The sequence below is a fragment of the Paramormyrops kingsleyae genome, chromosome 2, assembly GCF_048594095.1.
Source record: "Paramormyrops kingsleyae isolate MSU_618 chromosome 2, PKINGS_0.4, whole genome shotgun sequence".
Taxonomy (NCBI): domain Eukaryota; kingdom Metazoa; phylum Chordata; class Actinopteri; order Osteoglossiformes; family Mormyridae; genus Paramormyrops; species Paramormyrops kingsleyae.
The window spans coordinates 40,822,733-40,849,671 of NC_132798.1; the positions used below are offsets into that span (position 1 = coordinate 40,822,733).

General features: G+C 44.5%; 1 protein-coding gene across 1 annotated transcript; it reads right to left on the reverse strand.

Annotated features, from left to right (window-relative positions):
• Positions 1-2,415: 2,415 nt before the first annotated feature.
• Positions 2,416-26,382, reverse strand: si:dkey-178e17.1 (tricarboxylate transport protein B, mitochondrial). The gene is made up of 9 exons (XM_023832279.2): positions 26,003-26,382; positions 16,022-16,129; positions 14,703-14,802; positions 8,341-8,479; positions 7,202-7,286; positions 6,785-6,889; positions 6,043-6,158; positions 5,733-5,806; positions 2,416-5,319 (listed from the first exon to the last, which is right to left on the reverse strand). Exons 1-9 carry the CDS (start codon positions 26,112-26,114, stop codon positions 5,205-5,207), a joined length of 954 nt encoding a protein of 317 aa, XP_023688047.2. The 5' UTR covers positions 26,115-26,382; the 3' UTR covers positions 2,416-5,204.
• Positions 26,383-26,939: the final 557 nt, after the last annotated feature.

The window sequence follows — 26,939 nt, forward strand, 5'->3', positions numbered from 1 at the left end:
GTCCCGCCCCTTGGAAAACAGACCGCCGTGTCATCTAGTCCTCCTCTCCGCTTACTTAGACTCGCAATTCCGCGGATGAGCCCAGTAACAAATTAGAGTCTATGCACATAAGTTAAACAAACACTGTTACCTCACCTTTAAATTTATTTAATTTGAGATTACACAGGAAATTATTTAGTTAATAATTATTTGTTAATATGAACTTTGCACTTTATTATGTTTATGTTATACTGTAATAAAGGAAGCATCATGCACATAATTTGTATCCATCCACCTTCTGGGTCACAGGGGACTTGCACACCCTGAATGGGATGGCTGTCCATCAGAAGGGCAACCAAACAGCCGAACTGCGTGCCTTTGGACTGGGGGGGGGGAGACCCACATGGCACAGGGAGAACCTGTGAACTTCCCCACACTGCGTGCAGTGCAGGGTCACAGACCCTGGAGGTGTGAGGCAGTGCTACTACCCACAGGGCCACTGTGCCACTCAGCAACAAGCAATTACGATTCTAAAGATGACAGTCCAATCAGTTATTCATAATATTTGACATCACCCATGGAATACAAGCCCTTTTACATAACTGCTAAAAGAAACTATTTATTATAGCAAATTGTGACAAAGGTGTGTGTTGTCCCTAAACTGCCATGTTATTTCAAAAAGAAACCAAGTTTTAACGCCAAAACATAAATTTATTTGCTGAATAAGATGCTCAGACTGCAGAAACACTTAATGGAGCGACACACTACAATGCCAGAGTAACGTGAATGCAATGGCGTCCAGTTCCCTCACAGAAAGAAGCACTACCCTGTCAACTGTTGACAGAATACCAGGTTCAGAAAGCAGCTCGCTCTGAACAATACGATTGCTTCCCCTTCAGCTGCTTTTTGTGGCACGGGAGGGGCTGGCCAGGTCACTCGGTGGTCTAGGGTGGTGTAAATCTCCATCAGGAGGCTGGAGTTTCACATCACACTTTGAAAGGGATTGACTGTTCAATGGCAAAAGAAACATTGGAAACAAGCCTGTGGGTGAGCATGAATGCAGGGAAATCGCTCCTTTCTCAAGACAGCGATGCAAGCTAACCCAGCCACTGCAAGGGGCCACGCCTGAACACACAGCAACTGCCTACTGCAAGCAACACTTCCAGCTCCTCTGTATAACGAAAGGCTTTCGGGAATCAATTACTGCCCAGTTAGAGGCTACAGAGATGAAGACTAGATGGTCAACGATGACACCAGTGTGTTTAGTGATGATACTATCATAGTTGACACTATGAAGGATTACAGCAGTGGAATACTATTGAGCACAAGGATAATGCTAAATGACGTGAACAATGAGAGGGTTCACACCATAGGTTAGTCAACCAAGCATCCAAAATACCATTGATCGTGGAGTATTATAAATTAGGATTACATAGATTTCTAATGCCATGTGTTTTAGAGACATGTGTCCTATTAAGGAATTCAGCAGAAGGTGTGTGATGGGAAGGTTGCTGGTTCAAATCCCGCGGCAGGCAGAGTGATTTCTCTGTGGGGCCCCAGAGCAAGACCGTTAAGCCCAGCTTCTGCAGACCTGCTGAGCCTGTTTTTTCACGTGAACGTTGCTTTGGATTAAAGCGTCTGCTAAATTAATCTAATTGATGTAAGGAGAACTTGCAGTGTGCAACCAAACAGCTGAACATGTATACTAAAGGCAGAATACAAGCAAACAGGGACAGGACGCTGTGATTGGCCAGGCTTTGGGCCTCAAACAAAGCTCTATTGTACAGTAGGGACAAAAGGAGCCATCAATCACCAACAGGGCCACAGTCCATGACAAGAGAGAGCTGGCCTCTGACTTGCCAGAGAAACAGTACAAAGGCATTTCAGGGGCCCGTGGCCGCATTTCAACATCCGTGAAGGTCCAGGGTGTTGATGGGGGTGGGGGGGGGAGGATGAGCTCTCACTCCGCACATGTATAAAGAATGCAGACTTCAAGGAGGAATCGAGGTATCCCCAGGGGCAGTGAGGAAATGTTTCCCTGCAAACATTTCAGTGAAAAGCTGCAGTTCTAAGTCACTGTATTATTCTCTCACAGGTACAGGCAGCATACTGGATAAATGTGGGAGCCTAAAGAGCTGAAACCTCAAGCAGGTTTGTGTGCCCGACAAACTAGTGATCAGCTGACTAACAAAGCAGTGATGTGAGAGCAGCAAACAGCATTCATAGCTTGTTGGGTTGAGAATGGACTGGTTTGCTTATTCCTAACATTTCTAAAGGAATGTTATTTAGTATCCCGTTAGTTCTATTACGAGCATCATAACTAACCTTGTAAAAAAGTGGGCGACATACCTAACTCCCAGGTGAAGGCTATTCCTCATCTTTGATTGTACAATCACTGTTACACCAAATCCAGGTCTCAAGCAAGAAAACAGAGCATTTTAGATTTTTCAGATTTCATAATTTATTAAGAGGACATTTGACACCAATGTTCATAAATATACTCTAAACGGATATAGGCACACTGTTTGGCACATTGCAAGGTAACGGTCACATGGGAAGTCTACAGCGCTCACAAGGCGGACAGTCTACAACGCTCAAGGACAGTCACTATATCCATACGCCAGACATTATTAGCATTCTTATTCTTACTATTGATTTTTCCTCACACAATTTATAGATCCATTTGCATGATATACCTTTTATGGCACATAAGTAAAGACACACCACCACATTTTTCACACCCACCTTAGGCAGTAAAACTGAACAGTCAACAGGAGTCTACATTCGACAATCAAGAAAATAACAGCAGCTACTGCTCAAGCAACAGTTGCTAGGTGCTTGGAAGGCCACCCACTGAAGCTGCGGAAATGTTTGTCTTTGAGGTCAACTGACAGGTCAGACACTAAATTGACTTCAGTTTACGTACACGCCACACTAGCAAAGCATCATGGGAATTTAGGAATTATATAAGAGAATGCTACAGAATGGGCACTTGGGAAAACATTGTTTTTGATCTGGGGTTTAAACACCCTCCCCCCACACCACCCACCATGAAAAACCTGGTCCAGGATGGACCCAATAGTGTTGCTGTCTAACACCTCATAATGCCTCTGTGCCACATACTGGACAGTAACATGGTGGCTGTGGCCAGGTGGGGGGGAGGGGCGTATAGGACGCTAGCACAGCTGAGGATTAGGGGTAATTATGAGCTGAGAAACAAATCAAACTTCGCAGTTTGAACTTGCAGCAGGAGAATCCTTATCAGTATCAGTTCATTGTTCCCACATTGTTACAGCTTCACTGCAGGCCCCATACTTGTAATGCATGGCTAGCTGGGACATGCCTTTCTAACAGGGATTAGAGCAGATCGATCCATCATCAGCGGGTAATACGAGCAGCAGCAGAGGCTCAATGCTCATACGCAGGTACACAGCAACATCAGTCACCCAGGAATCCCCCAGGTGACAATATTACCTCTCAGCTGCTACACAGCATTCTGGTAACTGTGACATTACTGCAACATTGTGGGAACCTTAAAATAAAAGAACAAAATAATGTGAAGCTATATATATATATAGTATATATATATATAATCCTTGTATGGGTTCAGCACCCCAGCATCACTGAAATGAAATTTCACCAACAGGAAGAGTTTTATTGTCATCCAAGTTTTTCAAATTCCACCAAATTTTCTGAAAGTGGTACTTTTTCTTCTACACAAAAATGGGCACTTAAATGAGTTATTACATTAGTCAAGAAATGTAAGGAAAAAATATTCATTTTACATATTCATTAATTATGAATGATTTCATAAACCGATTTAATAGTACTCTTTGTTATTCAGAAACATATGCATTTAATCACTATATACTTTATATATATATAAAATTTGGTCGAATACAAAATGTGATCCATTCCATTGAAAGTATGATAATTGGAATTAAGACTGGGAATAGACAGGACTCGTTAACACAGAGAAATGGTGCAATCTTGATGTTAGGCAAGTTAAGACATTTGGAGGAGCACAGAGGTAGAATGATACTGAAGGATATACATTATTTTCATAAAAATAAATAATATCTATCAATCCAGATATGAGGCACATCTGTAAAGCTAAAGGTGCTCCAATAAAAATAAACAAAAAAGGCATGATGTGAAGTTAGGTTTTTTGGTGTTTCAGTAAAAACATAAAAAATTAAGGTAATGGGTGTTCAAAGTCTTATTTTTTTCCTTTGGCTTTAAGCCAACAGTGGATATTACACTGGATATCCGGGCCTGTGATAATTATAATGCATCATGCAGTCAGTTCTGTGCACAAAACTAAATGACAGGTAAGAGATATTTTACTTTTTCTTTTTGGCTCTATTCTCACAATCATTAAAATTCACAGCGGAAGCTAAATTCCACCTGCTGCCGGTGAACTGCAGCTTAACCTCATAACGTAAAGTTGCAATTGTTTCCGAAGGAGAGCTGAAATCATTCCAGTGCAATCAACACACAAAGTAACTGCAAAGATGAGCGAGACATCGTTTGCTTCTTCTGATGCTCATTAGCGGGATTAGCATTAAGAACCTGGTCCTGGGTGTAATTCCAAGCTAGATGAGGAGGAAATGACGGCCTAATCAGTTGACGACCGCCTGCAGTTTGGCTTGAGGGCATTTTTAATTGGCAATTAATAAACCTCTCATGTGGTGCAGTGGTGAGTTTTAGACTTTAAAGTAGAGCTTTACAGGACTATCTTTCTACTTGTCTTTATGTTATCTTTATGTTATCTTTATGTTATCTTTATGTTATCTTTGTTATGAGACGCTTGGTAGAAATTATTTCAAAAACCTAAAAATTAAAAAAAAAATTCTAACCTTAGAACAGACTATTACACAGAATCTTGGTCACGAAATTAAACGAATCATTGGACCCACAGTTTAGTGATGACCGCCAGTGCACAGACTGCGTCTCTGCCTTTGCTGGCACTGGAGGAAACACTGCAACAGTAAATGCAGCAAAACTGCAACACCGTTCTATTTGACACAAGGTTCCACTTTAGAAGTGTCATTAAAATTAGGTACATTAGCTTTTTCCACGTTGAGTGTCTCTATGGCGCAGGCTGTCACCTCTGCCAAGGGCATATGTAGTAATTAGTTGTTTTTAATTTGCCACAGTGCTAGCGCTAGATGCCCCACCCAGGGCCCCCCGGGGCAGGGTCAGCGGCCTCCCCTGGCTTCCCCTCATTCCGTCTTCCACACCTTGTTCAGCACCTTCACCACCTCCTCGTAGATGATGAACACGATGGCGACGTCAAGGCACACGCGCCCCAGGCGGGGAATCGTCCCTTTGTAGAAGCTATGGGGGGCAGGAACACAATCACACTGTGACTGACAACAATAAATTGTTAAAATATAACAGAACACATCATGGATGAGCCCCTTCAACCTTCTAAATGGATACAATGACGAATGTTAATAGACTTTGCCAGAGTCTGTCAGACAAACATATAAAACCACACGACTTACAATTATTTAAAAAAGGCAATTTAGGTGAGCTTTATCGAATAAGCCACATGTTAAGAGTATAAGTAATTAAGATATATGTTAGTTACAGCCCAGATTCACCCTAGAGTAGCTCTGTATCTGAGCTGATTACAGTTCTTTATCCCTGTACAGAAGTAAGAATCCCTTTGAGCAGAAGCCTGTCTGTCTGTATCCCAGAGAGAGGCCCCCCCAAAGACCCCTCAGGTATTGGGGCCCCCCACTTACGCAGCTGGGCCTTCGTGCCTCATGATCTTCACAGCACAATCCACAGTGTTTTTATACTTGTGGGCCTCTAGACCCTGTGCAGAGAAGAAGCCATGTCAGGTCTTTTCTTGAGCTCACAACCAAGCTTAAGAAACATCTAACATAAGTAAGATTCAAGCCCCATCCATTCCTGTGGGCAACCAAAATGTCTGCACATTGAACAGGACTGGATTAAACCGCCTGAATATTTAGAAACACACTCAGATCCCCCTTTTGTATACTGTGATTGGACAGTGTTTTGGGGTCAAAAGAGGCTGTTAGGGCCTCTTACCTGCATCCTGGTCTTGATGACGTCCAAGGGGGTGTTGCCAAACACACTGGCAGCCCCGGCAATAGCGCCGAATGCCCCCGTCACAATTGGGTTGATGGCCTTGTTGGGGTTATCACCTGGGCAACAGGAGGTCAGGGAGTTACATGCATAAACAAAGCAGGGTAACAATCTACTGCAGCAGGTACCACAACAGCAACTCTGATATTGAGCTGGGCTTCACTGGGGACCTATGAGCACATGCTCTGAAGGTATTATGGAAATGAAACCCAAAACATTTTCCCACCAATGGGCTTTAATATAATTCACACCCTTTTGCCTCAGCTGATTGCCTTAAGTGTGCCTGATCTGCTATACAAATTGCATCTTTGGATAATCCTTGGCAAACAGGTGATTAGAGGGAACATGTAATATCAGTGGTAACGATGCAGTGCTGCTCTCGATCAGTAACGCATATTCTGCACTTGGCTCATTTGGAACAAATAATTAGCATTTAGATAAACCAAGGATCAAGTATAGGACAGCACTGCCAGTCCGGACACTAATGTTCTTGGAATACAAAGCAGACTAGCATGCCAAACAAAGTACACAGATTGATTAAACCCAGAAAAGTATCATCACTTTATCATCATTGAGGTGCTCGCAGATTCAGTCAACATATAGGTTTCAGACCATAATGTCTTATTTCACCTGTGTCAACCACTGACGTTGTCATAAGTCCACAGCATTAAACAGAGACACTAACCTTTGTACCAGTTTTTCAGAGAGGTCATAACATAAAAGCGAATCGCCTGATTGGATCCCTGTTTCAACACTGTTGCAGTGAGGCCCTGGTAAGTTCCCCGGAGGCCTGGAAAAGAGCATCCACATCGAATCAGACGCACAGATACAACGGTCCTAAACCATCCTGTTTGACTTACTGGAATACTAGATGACATTAAGAGTTTGAAATAGTTTTAAGTTACACAGCAGGCTATTGTGTGTATATTGTTTGTATTTAGTCATTATGTTCATTTAGTATTTAAGTGTCTGACTTGTTTTTAGCACCTGTCTTCTAGAGATGAATTTAGGCAAATGTTGTTTTGACCCACACGCAATGGGTTTCCTGCACTACTCAAAACAGACAGCAGAGGGCGGTACCTGCACGGTAAATCTTTCTTACCTTGAGTTCTGACGATTTCTCTCACCCCATGGAAAAATCCTCTATATTTAGGATTAGCAGAGGTTTGATCATGTATAAATTTAACCTGAAACCCATAAGGTTACACACATTATTAGATGAATCATGTGGAATTTATTATTAATCTTATATATATATATATATATATATATATATATAACACTGACCTACTAGTTAGAAAGCCAGTTCCTCAGCAATGTGCTTATTTTGAAATATCAAAATAGCTTTTAAAAGAATCTGAGTATATTTGATGCCGAATATAGATTCTGAATCTGATAATACACACACACATATATAAACTTAACATGGAAAAATGTCATGCTCCTATCTCTGTACGGAAGATTTCTGTAAAAGCACATGACAAATCAAAAGGCTGGGCCTAAATGTCCTGCTTATTCCAGCAAGAGGCAGTTTAGGGGCAGTGAAACCTCGAATAAGAAGATACTCATTTTCAGGTGTAAATCCTGGCCTAAAGACTCCTTTTATCTGTATTGATTTTCTTTTTACTCTTGGCCAAGTCACAGCGAGAGCTACATGATTAATCATTTTACATCGCAATCTCGATTCATAGTTGAATGTTACCCAGCTTGTCTGCGTGGATTAACAGAATGACTTTACACTATTTTTTTATTCAATGGAAAAAGAAAGATTATGATAATACACGTCACAGGCCAGTACTGTGACACCTCTTATAAGTAGTGAGTGAGCCAATGAAATCCCTCACCCTCCACTACGGAAAATGGCTGGTCGTCCAATGCAGCCACCTCCTTATTTCATAGCTGTGTCTATAGCTCTGGTGCTACTAACAATATTTATAAAGTTTACATATTGATTGACACGCATATATCACGCATCTCTGGATATTGTTTGTTTCATCTTTAAAAAAGATGATTTGTAATGAAAAATAGTAATAATAATGATATAATAACAAAAAAGACTAAATATATTGCTCAGGAATCATGAAAGAAAATCACATTTCTGAGTGAGGAAAAAAAAAAATGTGATTCGACTGTATCGGGAATCGTGCAGCTCAGGTCAGGACGCCTTCGGGTGCATGTGTCTGGGAACTCTGTACACGCGAGATAAGCATGCTTAACCAAGGCCAGTTCGGTCTTGCTCACCTTCACGGTCTCCATGGGACAGACCACAACCACGGCCTCAGCCACACCGGCCCCCAGCCCGCAGATCAGCCCCTGTGTGCTGTCCAGCTTCCCCGCCTCGTCTCGCATCTGGTTGCTGAGAAACTCAAACATCCCAAACCTGGCGAGAAACAGCAGGTGTGGGTGACCCACAGGGTATCGGGACATTTCCAGCCATCAGGAATGACCCAAGACAAGGGCCACCTACATTAGAAACAGGAAGAGCAGGAATTGGATGGACCCCTGCTTCAGACTCTGGTTATTGCCTCAGTGTGTCATCTATCACTTTTTAATATGACATCGTTGCTACAATGTTTCATTCTTCCTTAAAGACATCAGAGAACAAGTCCTGGTGTCGCTTTGAATCTGCACCTGATGAATGGGTTTGATGGCAGGATCTTAGTGCTTCTCACTAGAGTGAATAAATGTTATTCTCCACAAACCGAAAATAACTCAGAAGTCACAGCCCTGCTACGGGGTGTATCTCTGTATTCCTTCTCATGTGTGACTGTTTTGGCTAAATCAAAGCTGCATTTTCAACCAATAAATCAGCTTCCAGCGAACCAGGCAATTTCCTCTCAGCTACAGATTGAAGTCCCCAGCTACTTGTGACTCTTGCAGGCTCAGACTGATCCCTCAGACTCCCAGACCACAAACTAACCATATGACCTCATTTGACACATAATTACTTCTTTGCTGAAAATCATGAAATGAAAATGACAGACTGAAGTTACTTTTGGTCCTGCACCACATTCCTTGTGTGACTTTAAATTTTTAAAAGCAAAATCCTGGAGAGGAATGGCATATAGAACAGGAGAATGCACATCCAGAGCTATGAAAATAAGTTTTAAAACAAAACCAAATTGGTGATAAAGGAACACTGAATGTAACAAATAAAATGACAGAGGAATAAAGATAGTGGTCTTGTGGGAAAAAACAGCCTTTAATTACACTAAACAAAGTCCCAATGAAATAACATTTGCATCGATCCACAGAATGACACACCATCACAGGAATAAAGAGATGGTTTTCTCCCCCCGGGTGCCTCTTATGCACCTGAGGGGTGTTCCACCAAGCAAGATTTCTCAGGTAGCTTGGTTAACTTAAGCCAGAAGTCATGACTGTCCAATCAGAGTTTAGGTATGGAACATTCCTATTGGACAATCATCACTTTTAGCTTAAGTCAACCCAGCTAACTGAGAAATCCTGCTTCATGGAACACCCCCCAAGACTTACATGTACATATTCAGTAGACGCTTTTGTTTATACAGTTAGGTGTCTGGGGCCAAAGGCCTAGCTCTAGGGCCCAAAGGTGACATGATCACTCTTCTGGAAACAGAAACACACCACAAGCCTACTGAGCTGCACACTAGCTCATTAAATTGGCATAGAAATGCCACTAGCTAACGAGCGTGAGCTGTGCTGTGATGCGAGAGACTCTCCCCACTGCTTGCCAGCCGCTACCCAGCCGCTACCCAGCTCTCCTCACATCCCTGCCGTGGCTTTGAAGAGTCTGAAAGAGGAAGTAAACGCAGATAACATCTATTTATAGCTCTGGCTGAATTATGGTGGTGACTGAAGCGAAGAGGAGTTACTGTCTGATCTTTAGGTACTGCATCTTGATTGCTGCTTCTTGAGAGCCTTAGTGTACGCTGTCACTGCAGTACTGACAGTTATTGCTTTTTTTCCCTGTAACCAATTAGCATTCAGCATCTGTCCTCTGCCTCTGGAAACCTTGTGCATTTATTCAGTTGACAGCTGTTTGTGGAGTCTCTCTCCACTGCACAGGATCATAAAATATACCAAGCCTCCATCACAGCACTCAGACTGACACTTCTGGTCTGTAGGTCTATGGAGATGAGGGGACACGAGATATAAATCAGGATTCACAGTTTGCCTTTACTTCTGTTCCTCTCCATCACTGTGTAATACATTTACTCTTAAGCTTTTTCTCCCCTGACAGTACTTTCTGATTTCTGTTCGCAAGTATCTCAATCTCCCAACTCCTTCTGGCATTCACACAACAGTGGGGCGACCAGATAATCCATGTCAGGGAGGACACTTTGGGTTTTACAAACTACTTTCAAATTGAAAGGCTCCTGTGCTCAGCTCTTCTTGTGCTTTGACTGGTTTGTTTCCTTGACTGAAAGACTCATCCAGCTGTTTCACATTAGCATTAGTGACACATGCATGATTATGGGAGGCTGACCAATCAGCACACAGCAAGAGCTCCAGGTCCTTTTAATTGAAATGGTAATTTACAATTCCTGTCCTAGCACATAGTGTCCTCCCTGACATGGATTATCTGGTCACCCTGCACAACAGGACCTTGATGTAGCAGATACAAAACTACATTACCCATGAGCCTCTAGGGCACAATACTTCAGATGGAAGACCAATGACTGACTTATACTAATGACAAATTTGGGAAGTAATACAGATTTGCCAAGGTTGAGCGTAAAGAAGGGTCAATATTCCCACCTGATTTACCAAGCTTTTGTAAAATTTGCACATATTCCCCTGTTGAGACTAAAAAAAGAACCTAAAATAAAACCTTAGTTTTTTTGTTTTACAACCCAAAATCAGAAAAAGTTTGGAGGGTCTGGGAAATGCAAAAAAAAATAAATAAATAATGCAGTGATTCTGAAATTTACTTTTTCTATTATTTCATTGGAGACTGTATGAATCCAAGATTCTGAAGATGTTTTGTCAATTTCATTTCATTTGTTAATATACATCCATTCCTGTATTTCAGGCCTGCAACACATCCCAAAAAAAGTTGGCATGGTAAAGCCTTCACCACTTTGTAATGTTGTCATTCCATCTCACAACACTTAGAAGATGCTTTGGCACTGAGGATAAGAAGCGATTCAGGTGCTATTTTGTCCCATTTTTCCTGTAAACATGTCTTAAGGTGTTCAACAGTACGGGATTGACGTCGTCACATTTTCTGTTTCTAAATTCTCCACACATTCTCTATTGGGGACAGGTCAGGACTGCAGGCAGGCCAGTCCAGCACCCGCACTCTCTCCTGCAGCCATGCCTTTGTGAAGCATGCAGAATCACTCATTGGTGATTTAATTGCATTCATACTGCCAATTTCACTACCCTGTATATAATGAATAATATCACTCAGAGACAAACAGCTGCAAAAGCTTTATAAATCAGACCCTTAATGTACAAATTCCCAATTTCCTGCCAGGTCGTCTGGTCATTAAAGCAGGTAGGATTTACAGATATGAAGTGTCTCTAAGCAGAAGATTAATTGGCATCACCTGGTCAAGCAGCCATTAACAGCACTGCGAGGTGACGAGTTATGGACTGAGCGATGTTTAGAGTGATGCAGCCATCTCCACCCTGACAGCCCTGGGGCATCCCATAGTGACAGCTGGGAACATGAATTGGCCTTGCTCACATGTAGATCTAACAGCAGAGCTGCTGGTACAGTACAGCTACATCCATCCATCCATCCATCCATCCATCCATCCATCCAAAGCACAGGGCACCAGGCAGGCTGCCAAGCTGGTCACAGAGCAGAAACCTACATACACAGACACACTATGGCAACAGACAAAAGCAGAAGATGCAAACTTCACAAAGATTCAGGGAAGGAGTCTCCCCGAGACACGACACCACCGAGAGCAGCCAGTTACACAAACGCAAAGATGCTGGGCAATAATGCAGGTCAGCTCAGCCGGGAAAGCCAGTCCACACTACGTTGGTTGGCACACTGCATACTGCATATATCATTACTATACATAAAATATTTCTCATGAGTTTGCAAATCAGCTGTACACAGCACCAAGCAATTTAGAAAAAACACTTTTATGGAAAATCTAAAAAAAAAAAAAAAATCCATCCTGGGTACCAAAAGTGCCAACTTCCTTTGCAGCCAGCACATTCATTCTTCCCATGCTTGGGCTAGATGCCAATTCAAGATGAGTAACAGATTCTAATCTAATAATATCTAATGAATGTCCCTCCATTAGATCGCCTTCTACAAGGTCACCCTGCTCTTTGGCTGCCCCAGCAGGCGTCCAATCAGCTAATGAGGGAAAGGGAGCTCATCCAATCAGCCAAAGAGGGAGACGGAGGCACCAGGACACCTCAGCCACAGCACTTTGCCATGGCTTTCTTCAAGGAGGGCAGATCAGCTGGCAGGCCTCCTCCGATGTGGGGGCCATCAGGAAGCCGGCCTTATTTCTACTCTCACTGGCAACTGGGACAGGCTTTTATTTAATGGGAATCTGTCACTGGGTTATGGCTGTCCATTTATATGGCTTCTGTGTAATGTGCTGTTGGACAGACTGTCGCGGAGCTTCTCTTTGCTTTGGAGAGATATTCATTAATCCTGAGAGAGAACATGCCTCAAGGACATGGAGGTGGGGCTTTGGGGGGGGGGGGGTTGGCAGTCTGGGGCTGAGTATCTGGGGAACATGGTGATAGCTGTAGGGGGTGGGGCATAGGATCTTTGCTGCCTTGCCCCTAATGGTCCTCTTTCACAGAGAGGTCCTTTATCGACTCCCCCCACCATGGAATAAATTCATTGATATGATAAGCATATCTGAAGTGTTCTTCCACCGATGCTTAAGTGCTGGATTGTTTTTGTTAATGAAGTTTCCAGACCATTGTGCAATACAGCGCTCCCGATATAAAGAGGAAGAGGGAAGCATTCAAGGCGCACAAGACATAAAACAAATCGGGCACTACAGTGGGCCAGCTGAGTGCTGCGGAGAGGACCCGTATGCTCCTCCCATCTCACAGGATTAACTCCACCCTGATGTCACACTGGGCTCCTGATTGGCTGATGAGCCAGCTAATATCTCAGCATCAAATGGCACCTCCCTCCAGAGATGCATAACGGCCTTGACTGACAGAATGTAAATTCTCATCTAGCTGTCATACATGTCCAAGAGCCGCCCTGTCGTAAGGTCAAACAGAGAGGGACCTTGGGGATTTCTCTAGACTTACACTGTCAGCTTCAGACGCCACTCTTCATAGATGCTACACGATGCAAATTACAGGAGAATTCTGCTCCGTGGGAATGACCTTAATACCAGGGCGTTCACTGTCAGTGGAGAGGTGGAGGAGATGCGTCACACTTAGTGCACCTGTCTGCTCTGGAGCTCCAGGAATAGAGACTTTCAGCGACAATGAGAGCTTCTCTGCGATAGGCCAAGCACTAAGGTGCCTCTAATTGGCCACACGTCAAAGAAAAGCAGACAGCGGCTCCATGTAAAGGTAACACGCCATCTCATAACCAGCCATGAGAAATCACTGGATGCAGAAACAAAGACAGAGATGAATGTAAGGAGGAGATCATAAAGTGAACACCTCAAGTCTACCTCTAGGACTTCTGAAACCAGGGACAGACCATTTCGATTTTAACCAAAAACACATGAGCCTGCTGGTCCCTCTGTTATATCTGTTTGACCAGTAATTCATACTGAGATTTTACTGCCAGGCCAAGCTGCTACATCGGCAGAGCAGCCAATACCCCAAACTCGGGGTCCGGGCACCAATCAGGAGGGCAGACGCCCAGTGGGCAGCTTCTCGTATTTCATTAAAAATCCTACATCTCAGTTACCTACCTGCAGTCAGACTGACCCGCTCTCCGCTCAGTGGTCCCACACAGTGTGACTGATTCACCATTATATATTTTACATCACATTCAGTTATTTCAGCAGAAGCTTTTATCCAAAGCGTGAGACAGCCACTGGGGCAATTAGGGGTTAAGGGCCCAATGGTGACATCACTCTGCCGAACACGGGATGTGAACCGGCAACCAAAGCCACACACTGTCCTGTGTCATACACGAGGCTATGATCTATCTGCTGGACACATGGAACATTCCAGGATATACAGATTCCCTGCATTGCTGCTGAATTCACCACAGAATAACTGCTTAGCAAAAGCTTTTATCCAAAGCAATAACCTGCAAGTCCGCCTCACACATGGTCACCCTAAGCAATGTCACCCCACCCCTAGACTACAGAGGAGCTTGATCCACACCATTGGTGACCAGCATTTTCTAGCCACCTGAGTAATATAGACACCCTTATTGATTAGACACCTGCCATCAAGGAACAATGAATCTGTTGCACCAGCAGGGGGCGTTGAACACAGGCCAAAATTGAACCCCGGTTATTACTGAATCAATCCGGGTTACTGTGTTGCTCAAGGGTGTCAGAGGTGACCTGCTTCTGGCACTTGAACAGGCAGCATCCTTTAGTTCACAAGCTCACATCCTTAACCACTATGACACTGTATGCAGTAACAGAATCACAGAAGAACCTGCAGGCAGTGGAGCATTAGAGGAGTAAGAGCATAAGAACGGCACGTACCTGACAGCAGCCTTGGGAATGGAACCATAAAGCAGCGAGCTGAGGCCTCTGTACAGCCCCCTAACGCCATGGCTCTGAACCGTTTGCCTCACACAGTCCCCTGCAGGAGAGAGCCGGTACTGCGTTAGAATCCATGGCACTTGGCGGTTGCAGGCAGCACTGCTTACGGAAAGCGGTGAGCTGCTTAAGGGTGACACCCTGAGTCCCAGACTCCTCCTTCTTAAGTATCATATCTAACTGTATGTGCAAACCTTTGAAACCATATTAACTTTCCCTAGAGTCACTCTGAATTACCTTCTTTTTTTGATCCTTCATCAAAAGTCAATCAGAAGAAGTTTGCAGCTTCTCCGTGTTTAATATTTATGCATTCACACCTATACGGACACACTGGTGTGTACTGTTCCGCATGTGCGGCGTAATTAGCGCAGGCAGCAGCTGTCTCATTAAGAGCCTTGGCCAAGAAAAGGTCCCAAAGAGACGCAGAGTTTGTTTACAGCCACCGCTCACTATCCTTCCTGCTTCCTCAGCGGAGCATTTTGCGGCTTCGGTACAGAGAATCAGCAGCAGTTAATGTGCCGGGGTGTTTGCCAATCAGGTCACATGACTCACAGAGAGGGTCAAAGCACGTCCAATTTTGGGACAATTGAACCGTTGGCTGATCAAAAGAGGACGAACGCCGCAGGGAGGGGCTGCAGGAGATAGCCAGCTCTGCCTGGGGTGCGCTAATGAGCTCTATTTGCTAACGTGCAAATAAAATACACTGCTGACAAACACCGGAGTTTCAAAGTTCACTCCTAGAGTTTGGGGCCACAAGTAAAGAGGGGCAGTCCACCTTTACACAGCAGCTGGGGGGGGGGGGGTGCGGAAAAATCAATAATATGCTGAATAACTTCACCACTCCTACAAAGTACATATTTAATCACATGACAGTACTGACTCAGATCATATTTAAAAAGGAACATAATGTATATTTGCCAGGTACCCGTCAAGCACTAGCCTAGGGGTGTCAAACTGCAGTCCTGGGGGGCCGGAGCCCTGTGTAGCTTCAGCTCAAGAGCTGTGTGGTAATTAGCACGAGGAGTTGAATCAGGTGTGTTAAACGAGGGGAAACCCGAACATGTGCAGGGCTCCGGCCCCCCAGGACTGGAGTTTGACAGCCGTGCACTAGCCTTTGGCTCTTGATTATTACATCCAAACAGTTAATTTAATTAATCACTAGGCCACCTGCTGGCCTGACACAGTCGAGCTGGTACTTCTTGCGTTACTTGGCAACAAAAAGAGAATGTGGAGTCCTCTCAGCAGCCATGAAGCTCACCCACCGATGCCCTTGTAGCGGGGAGGGTTGGCCTTCTCATCCAACTGCAGCTGCGTCTTCACGTACTCTGTGGGGAAGGTGATGCAGATCTCGATGCCTCCAGCAATTCCACCTGCAAAAGCAAGGAGCACTTTCCAGTTACTTCCCCCCTGTGATGATGCCACACAAAAGCAGGGGGGGGGGGGGCATTTCCCAGTTACTGCCCCCCTGAGATCATGCCACACAAAAGCGGAGGAGGCATTTCCCAGTTACTGACCCCCATGATGATGCCACACAGATGTGCATATTGGACATATAAATTCAGCCACAGCGATAATAAAGCCAGAACCTCAGCCAGCATAGAACCCAAGCCTCCCTAGTGGACCAGACAGCTTTGAATCAGCACAAAAGGGCCCACAAGCACAACTTTGAACTAAAATTATCTAGGGAGGACCTAGAAGACTAACATCAGAGCTTTGCTACACAGATATGGGAAATTATGGAAGATTCAGCAAAGAAAAATCAAAACAACAGCAATAATGTAAGCTGTTCCTATGATTTTGAATTATTTAATTAACCAACTGAATGTTCCTGTTAATATATTTATTTGTTCTTTGATATAAATGGATTTACACAAGCCAGAAAAAAACAACCCTACGTGGGGTCAGACTGACCATCCTGTGTATAATGAACATGCAAGGATACGTGATAGATTAGGCTGTGAGCTATTAAACCTTCCAGAACAAACCTTGGCAGCAAATAGTTACCATAGTTAATAAGGAACTACTTTGCCTTAATTAAACCTGATAAGTGTTGCAACTGGCGTCCAAAGATTAAAATGCAGCTTGTAGGTTCAAGTGTAACTTTTGCACTCTTTAAAAAACAACTTGGGACATTAAAGACCCAAACAGAAATAAGGCTGACTATTGGCTTGTTCAGGAATCATGTGACCTGACTTCACTTTGCACTGGCCAATGTAGTCAGCTCTCCTGTCAAAGGCTGTCTGTACAACTAATAGCTCGTTGGGTGGGTATTGGGCAGTTGGGCAGTCAAAGATTCAGTGACTGTGACTCAATAGAAAGCATTAAGCAATACAAACTTATGAACTTTGAGGTTATTTGTGTAATACAGTTTGTCCAATAACATCTGTAAAATCTTCATTACCAAATATCTTTGGTTTTGCAAGGTTTACTTACAACAGGCCAAGTAATTGTAAGACAAAACACCAAAATTCTGGGCTCTGACTAGTTTGTGAGTTGACATAATCAACAGAGGTCATAACCATTTAAACTCCAGCCCATCATAGGCTCAGTTACATGATATGGTTAAAAATCTGTTTGTGAATAATAAACATCACCTTTTGCCCATAAACGCATTTCAGCTGCTCTATATGTGATGCAAGCTATCGTTTTTCACTTAACAAGGATGGAAAAACTCACTTTATAGAAATACTCAGGTAGACCCACACAAACAATTTAGGACAGAGCACAAATCCACAACAAGCAGCAGAATGATTAGCTCAGTGTATGCCTGTTACCCAGACAGACAACGCCAGAAAAAGCCTTATTATACCATATTATCAGAAACTACCAAATAAGTAGTATTAAGGTTTAGTAGTGTAAGTATTAAGGCCTAAAACACAGAACAGTGATCATGCCACCTTACAAAGCACAATGAAAAGATGAAATTACCAAATTTTGCATGTATCCAGTCTGACTTGGCATGCAGGCTACAGCTCATATACACATAGGGCTGGACAATAATTCGATATCAATATATATCGCGATATAATTTTTTTCAATAACAGTGATACGATTTTTAAACACATTTCCGATATTTCGATATACATATATACTGTATCATATAATATACAGTATATGAATAATTTAGTAAATTTTAGTTTAAATGGAAATATATTATTGTTAATAAGCTGAGTCTGAGAGTTTTATTTATTTGATAGTTTATTTCACATTTCTTGTTTGTAAAGGCTAAATACAAATAAAAAGTGAACCTTATTTTTTTTGTACTGTTTTTATTTAAAAAAAAATTATATAATTTTAATAGGAGGAGCCTGGAGGTATTATAGACTTTGCAAATTCAGTTTGCAGACATCCATTGTGTGTGTCCTCGGCAGTTTTTTCCTGAGGCTTTTTAATATTGTCCATATCGATATCGGAATTATATCGTATCGACCAAAATTAAGAAATATATCGTGATATAATTTTTTGCCATATCGTCCAGTCCTATATACACATTCTATTTTTTGATCTTCATTCATGTGGTTGGTAGACTTTGTATAATGCAGACACACAGCTTATAATCTGATGCCTTTATACAAGCAAATACGGAACAGGACACATACGACTCGGCCTGAAACTTGAACCTGTAACATTCAGATCAGAAACTCCACCAATACAGCACCTACAACATGATATTGATGCAGCAGTGGGCACAGAGACACAGACAGACAGACACAGAGACACAGACAGACAGACACAGAGACACAGTGACGGAGACAGACAGACACAGAGACACAGACAGACAGACACAGAGACACAGTGACGGAGACAGACAGACACAGAGACACAGTGACGGAGACAGACAGACACAGAGACACAGACAGACAGACACAGAGACACAGACAGACAGACACAGAGACAGAGACAGACAGACAGACAGAGGCAGACACACGCAGACACAGTTCACTTCCTTTCAATCAACAGTCCTGTTGAAATAAACGAAAGCAGTAAGAGCAGGATTGATTTTTCCCAGCATAACCAGCTGCTCGCCTGCTCTCCCATTAAGACAACAGCCTATTAATCAAGTTCAGACCTGCTCTTTACACTTTGCAGTTCACCCAGGGTTCCTGACGTAAGCCCCAGGGAGAATCACAACAAACCACCCACACATAAGCATTCTAATTAAAAGCTCTTCATTAGAGGAGTGAATCCAGGATAAATTCCAAAAAAGTCAGCTGTGGATACAGTAAACGAGTCAGCAATGTTAACTCATGCAGCATGAATTATTTCTGGCTATTTACAAAAATGCAGCCCAAACCTGATCTTAGATGATCTTTCTATGATGCTTCTAATGCCTTGTCCACATGTACACGGGTATTTTTTAAAACGGTGTTTTTCCTCGTCCGTTATAAAAAAATCCCCGTCCACACGAACATTGTCTTCTAAAATATTTCCGTCCGCCTGAAACCACTAAAATGCACCGTCAAGAGCATGCCAAACCAACAGGCGGCATTATAACTCTAACCGTACTGCCATGTTAGCCAATCAGAAGCCTAATTGCCAGTCCTGTTAAGTTGAAAACCATGGCGCACATTCCGACGCCTGTGTTGATCAATATAATGCGAGAGTGACTCAACATTTATCTGCACACATGTAAGAAGTCCTGTCAGCAAGTTTAGCACAAGCACTATTCCAGCTAAGTCCGCCATTGCTCAAACTCGCCTAATGTATACAGCAAACAGCGCACGCTCTGACGTTAAACAAAGTGGACAACGGCACACAATCTGACGTTTCGAGCCAAAAACTCTGTTTTCACTGTCTACATGTCGACACTGAAAACGGAGTTTCTTAAAATCTTCACCCTGGATGGAGTTTTGCAAAAGCTCCGTTTTCAGTGACCTGAGACGCCGTTTACGTGTGGACAAAAGCCCAAGACGTATAGAAAAAGGTACGTTTTAAAAAATACTCGTGTACGTGTGGACAAGGCATAAAGCAAAAAAGAAAACCTGTTACTACGATTAAAAAAAATACTACAACCTAAACTAAGATGAACAATTACAAATTATAGCATCACCTCTGGGTAACACCCACATCATGTGATTTTTTCGACTGCACACTGGGCTGTTAAATTAAATATTTCTTATTTATATAAATTAAAGCAAACTGTAACCCTGTACTACATAAGTCGTATGGAAGACTGGTGGATGGAAGGATAATTTAAACTTCAATAAAAGCTTGCATGCTTAGTCACAGCCACGGCCGCAATTCAAAAATTAAACATAAAAATTAAAATAATTATATTGGCAATATAACCAAAGATATAAAATAAGCATGAAGTAGCTGAGGGTAACAGGCAGGGACAGTCCATCACAGGGCTCACATTCACCGGTCTCTCTGTCCACTCCCAGAGCTCCCCCACCCCCCAGGGTAAGTTAACGTGCAGGAAGCCAAGGTCCACAACCAGACAAACAAAGGCAAGCATCTGCATTTTGGCAGTGAGCTCAAACTCTAAAGTTCGCTGCTTGCGCTGCCTTTGACTTGAGCACATCACTATCAAGAAACTGCAAACCCTTACAAACTGCAGGTGAGTCCGGAACCAGCTACCAGGGCTACCAGGTGAGGCCTTTACTGAAGCACCACCCTACACCGACCCCCCCAGGCCTCTGTTACATGAGTGCAAATACACCCAGGGCATGCTGCCTGGGGGGGGGGGGGCGAGAAGTGTGGACAGGCTGTGGTCCTTTTAGCCATAAACTTTAACCTACAAATACACCCCAACCCCAAGTCCTACCCACTATGAAGCAGCAGCATCAACACTGAGTTATTTCTGCAGCTCGTCCACAGACAGCAGCTCTGATACGGGGATCTGAGAGGACGTGACACTTTCTTTCTTGGTACTAAGAGTTTGTGCTGCTCCCCAGGCCGCTTTAGCTACTTATCTGCCACCTGACTGGCTGTTTCCCACACAGTTAAGCATGGATCCTGGACGTGCCGGATCCTGACCCTCGGGGGGGGGGGGGGTGGGACAGATAATGAAAGTGCTCCTGCTGGTAGCCGGGCTTTATCTTCCAAATGTAAAGCGGGCAGAGCAGGGAGCAGAAAAGCAGCAATTAGGCGAGAGCTGACCCTGGTCCAGGAGCTCCAGGGAGAGGAAGCTCATCCAAGCGGCACTCGCCAGGCAAAAGGAGCCAGGATTGCGGGACTCGTCAGCCAAATGCTGCCCACCGAGTCTGGGGCTACGTGCGCCTCCTCATATTTAATCACGGTCAGGATGCCCATGGAGCCCGGGGCTACGTGCGCCTCCTCATCTTTAATCACGGCCAGGATGCCCATGGAGCCCGGGGCTACGTGCGCCTCCTCATCTTTAATCACGGCCAGGATGCCCATGGAGCCCGGGGCTACGTGCGCCTCCTCATCTTTAATCACGGCCAGGATGCTCATGGAGCCTGGGGCTATGTGCGCCTCCTCATCTTTAATCACGGCCAGGATGCCCATGGAGCCCGGGGCTACGTGCGCCTCCTCATCTTTAATCACGGCCAGGATGCCCATGGAGCCCGGGGCTACGTGCACCTCCTCATTTTTAATCACGGCCAGGCTGTCCACTATGCACGGGGCTACATGCGCCTCCTCATTTTTAATCATGGCTGGGCTGCTCATTGAGCCCGAGGCTATGTGCGCCTCCTCATCTTTAGTTACGGCCAGGATGCCCATGGAGCCCGGGGCTACATGCACCTCCTCATTTTTAATCGCAGCCAGGCTGTCCACTAAGCACGGGGCTATACGCGTCTCCTTGTCTTTAAATCACAGACAGGCTGCCCACTGAGTCTGGGGCTACGTGCACCTCCTCATCTTTAATCACGGCCAGGATGCCCATGGAGCCCGGAGCTACGTGCACCTCCTCATTTTTAATCACAGCCAGGATGCCCATGGAGCCCGGGGCTATGTGCGCCTCCTCATTTTTAATCACGGCCAGGATGCCCATGGAGCCCAAAGCTCCGAGCACCTCCTCATTTTTAATCACGGCCAGGCTGTCCACTATGCACGGGGCTATATGCGCCTCCTCATTTTTAATCATGGCTGGGCTGCTCATTGAGCCCAGGGCTATGTGCACCTCCGTGTCTTTAATCACGGCCAGGTTGCACATCGCCTCTCTCAAGCCACACTCAGCCTAAAGTGAGACGCAAGGCTGTAATGTCATTCCTTATGGCTGTAAAACACCCCTTTCGGAACAAGCTGGTCAGCAGCTGCATTGATTTACGCCACGTCTGATCCGTGAGGCTGAATCCGTTACACGCAGTCCAAGCGAGTCCAAGGAGCTGCCGTCCGTCTGAGGTTACACAGCCCCTGCCCACCCACAGACCACTCTAGGCCAGGGCTGAGCAATCTTATCCAGAAAGGACCATTGGTTTTTGCTGCAACTCCCTAATTAGATTACTAATTAAAGGACTGATTGGCTGAAGAGTTTGAACAGCTGACTTACAGGTTATCCCAAAAACCTGCATACACACCGGCCCTTTGTGGATAAGATTGCCCACCCCCAAGTTGTTCATAATTGAGACAATTTATAATTAACCTTAAGTAAAAATGATAATTGTTCAATTACAACATGATATGAAGCTACAAAAATGAATAAGTGCCTTATCAACAGAGCATGCTGTATGAATTTGAATCATGCATTTTGCACATAGATGTCACATTACCAAACCTTACAGGTATTCTGGGGGGGGCTCAGGTGTTCAATCGCGGGGTTTGTTCCATCAGTCTGTCATACCCACAGGCACAGGATTCTTCACATGCTGCTTTGTGGGGCTGAAGAGCAGGATCTCCTCATCTACTCATGGCCTGCTTTGTGAGGCTTAGCTTAACCCATCCCCCCACCAACACCCTACTTCATGGTGTCAGTCCCATCATGACCGAATGGATTCCATTTCCTGCAAAGGAAGGTTTCGCTCCCTTTCCTAGACGTGCGTCGCGTGCTGCTGGTCTCCTCGGGCTCAGTTCCACAGACTCCAAGGCCCCCCGCACAGAGTCGCTGGTGTTTGGGTGAATGTGAAGGACACCCCGAACGACAGTGCCCCCCACCAAGCAGCAGGCCTGAAGGGGATCCCGCTCAGCCCACTGTGATGCTTGCAAGCATCAAAGCAGCATATGAAGACTCCAGGGTCTGTGGGTACGACCGACTGATGGAATGAGCTCCGTGATTAAAAATACCAAGTCACTGCCGGCAATTGCCTCCATTGTGCCATTTACATCACTGACACACTGCGTCCATTGAGCAACATCTATTGTGCAAAAGCTGACTCTCTTTTCACTCAGCTTTATCACTGTGGGACACAGTGCCCAGGCCGATTGATTAAATAGTCACCCTGCCCCGATACGTGCCATGATGTGCATCCAGCAAATGACATCACCGTTAGAGAGTATGTCCCCTGACTGTGCAGAGCCACAGCCAGCCTGGTGGAGCATCTTAAATGAAGCTGGCATGGCCTTCTGATGCATCACCTCCTGGAGCGTCTCCCATTCTAATGGCGGTCTGGCAATGGGCCCAGTTAATCTGGGCAGGAGGCAGTATGAGAGAGGGGGGGTCCGAGCTCAAGGTCTGTGCAGCGTGAAGCACTCTCTGCCTGGACTTTAGCACTCAGTTTATCTCAGTGCTTCAATCACTCAGTGACCTGTAAGGGTCAGAAAGGGCCAGGCCTGCTCACTCAGGCAGATTCAGGCCAGCATCTGAGTTTGAATCAGCTGAAATGCAATAAATTAACGGTGATGATGGATTGGAGATTCCAGTTCATTTCAGTGTGAAGGAAGTGTGAAGAAAGTGCAAGATTCACAAAATGTACACTTAAATCAAAAAAACATAATGCAGCTCTATTTCCACCAGAAGTGTCAGAAGGTAGTGGAGCCATTCATGAATATTCAATCCCTCAGCCCTGACTGGCTGACAGGAGCCCAACCCAAAATGTGATTGGTCTATGAAAAGGCCACTGCTGGCATGGTGCAGAGCCCTGCAAAGCAGAAGGTCTTTCCGGCCCGAGACTTCAGGATGGAAACAGTCCATCTCCTGTACTACGCAAGCAAACAGCACAAACTTATAAATCATGCATTTGCACATCACCGTGACTCCGCAGCCCCGAAGTGTAATGTTTCAAACCCTGCCCGAGACTATTCAGACCATCTCATGAAACTATTTCATAACACTGTAAGGGACAAAAATGAATTTCCAGGACAATAACTTAACACTCCGCTGACCAGCAGCCCAGTGTAGGGACACAGCTGAACGTTAGGACTGAAAGTGACCCTGATGTGACTATCACGTTGTCGCCACTATGAAAGCAGAAAATGTACTAAAAGGCACTGTGTCACATGTGCCGTATGAGCAGTGCCCTTTCCCCAATGGGTTTCTCTGCTTCCAGTGGCAGCATGAAAGCTGCCAAACAGGAAAGAGCAGCCAGAGCAGAATTAAAGTGCTGTTTGCCTGGTATCCCTGCCTGAGGGTCGGGCAGCGAGGAATTTCAGGTTCAGCTGGCTGTGGAGGGCCTGCCTGCCAACCCCACTGTATTCCACTGATCTGCACTCACATACATTCTATGCATATCTATCTATATTCATATTTAACTATCTATATTACATATATAATGAATCACACAAAAATAAAAAATAAATATGATCTTTTAGGCTTACATAGGCGCAACTTGGATGACACTGTCACACATTTGGTCGCTTTTGTCACTTTGGTCTTTCTGTAAGACTGACACTACACCCCTTAATCGGCTTCCATGTATTTATCAGGGTGGGAAGGAGCGAAACCAGTAGCAAGACAACCATCACTTAAGTCCGGCAATGTTCCGCCAATCACCCACCCAGTAAACAACAGGCAGCAATGAGGGGGAAAAAAACAGCAAAGCCACATGCAGCACGCAGCATTCATGAAGACCTGCATTCTGCCCCCTTTTCCTCAGGAGGTTTTGCATTCCGGTCAAAACAACATGGTCATTGCCTGGGCATGTGGGTCACTAAACAGGTGTACATCTTTGACCCACAGAAGAGAGCACGATGCACAATGGAACTGGCCACAGCATGGCGGCAGGTACCACAGACACACACACATATACAGACACACAGAGAGAGGCAGGCTCTTGAGGACCTGTCTTTGCCATGTGAGCATGCCTCTGGAGAGCGAGAGACGTGTCCCAGAAACAGTCCATGCCCGGACCCATACTTGCCTCGGCTCAGACGCTGCTTAATAACACTTTGAGACACCTGTCATTGAGGAACACGACATCAGTGCGATCGTTAGTGCAGAACACTTTATACATTCTTCTTGAGAAAAATCATCAATCCTGGAATGGGGGGCTGCTGTAAATCTAGAAAACTGCTCAGTGATTCTCGGAGCAACAAAACACTGTACTTAAATTTCACGACATCACCAAAGATTACGGTAACATGAGTGGATGGTGGCTCACTGGGTAGCAGTCACCTCACACTGCCAGGGTTGGGGATTTAAATCCCACCTCTACTCTGTGTGTGTGTGTGTGTGTGTGTGTGTGTGTGTTCTCCCCGTGTAATGTAGGTTTCCTCCCACAGTCCAAAGACATACAGTTAGGCTAAGTGGTGTCTCCAAATTGCCTGCGGTGTATAATTATGAAAAAGACCGGCATCCCACCTTGGGTGTGCCCTGTGCTGCCTGGCATAGGCTCCAGCCCCCCCAGATAAGTTGTTAGAAGATACCAGGGAATGTATGTCATATTTCTTAAAGAGCTTAAGCAAAAATAAATAGCTACCTCGATAACTATGAAAAAAGATATCTCAGATGAATGTCACTTTTATGAACATTATAGCACTTAGGCTAGTTAAACTATACAAATGCATCCGTGAAACAAATAAAAGGTTTAAAAATAAATTTCCTTAATGTTGTTTATGTTTGGGACTTCAACGATAAAAACCTGAACCTTGGTACTGGATCGACTAGCCGAACAAACTCTTCGACAGTTACAATGGATAGCAAATTCCCGTGTGACTCGGTAAAGTTCGGCCCCACAGTGAAAGTTATTATTAATGTAATAAGCGGCAGATCTTAAGAGCGTGTCTGACAGCGATCAAAAGCAGGGAAATGATGAACAATGTTTGCTATAGGAAGTGGCAGGCATAAGCCTGGCATGCTAGACAGGCGAGGTAAACGCACGGGCGGCGGAGGCGGACGGCGATCGCGGCTGACAGCGCGTTTCTGCTCGGCGACAGAGGAAAAAACAGCGGAAAAACAAACTTACCCGCTAAGATCGCTTTGCCAGGATGAGTTAATTTTGCTTTCTCTCCCGGAGCTGCAGCCGCCAAACACTGCGGTCTGTGAAAGCGACTGACAAACACGGGATTCCCTGACATATCTGCAAACTAAACTTACAACTTACTACAACTAAGTAATATAAAAAAATACGGCTCTTTTTGGTCAATGTGGCTTTTGAATTACTAGTTGGGGTAAAGAGCAGCGCGGACAGGTGGGAAGGCGACGGGAAATAAGCTAAATGAACATAACGATGGCAGAGGAGCGCAAAGACATGGGAACCGTCTGCGATCCGGTTGTTTTCGCAACTCCTGACAGCGGCTCCGCCTGCCCCGCTGGACGCCCTACGGCTCAGATGGGCGCTCCGGTTCCGGCCCCTTTCGAGGCGAGGCGGGGCTGGGCGGAGCGTCACATCCTTAACAAAGAAAAATCTCACTTTAAGGTAGACTGATGCAATCCCTTAACAGCATTGTGGTGCTGGAGAAATAATTCGTGTATATGTTGGCTAAAAAGAAAAATATATCGTGAATAATGTAATATACCATTCCCAGATACATAAATGCATTTGAATGCTTTATGGATACTTACATTTTGTAAGTTACGAAAAATAGAAATGGCGGTTAGACGTTCCACCTAATATGAGATCAGCTATAATACCAAGTTGCACACCTTCAGTCATATGAATTGCATCTGTTAATCAGTACAGTCCCAAAAATCGGCTTAAATCAGTCGTATTTAATTGTTGATTAAATTACCGTAACTTAAAGGTCTTGTTTCATGATCCCTTCCCGATTCCTATTCCGTGACGAAAATAAATAAGCAAACAAGTAAATTACAGACAAGCACAAGATATGCGGTTTATTTTCATACAGCTCTGGTAAATGAGACTGCAATCCAGATATGAGTAAGACCGTAACGTTTGTGGG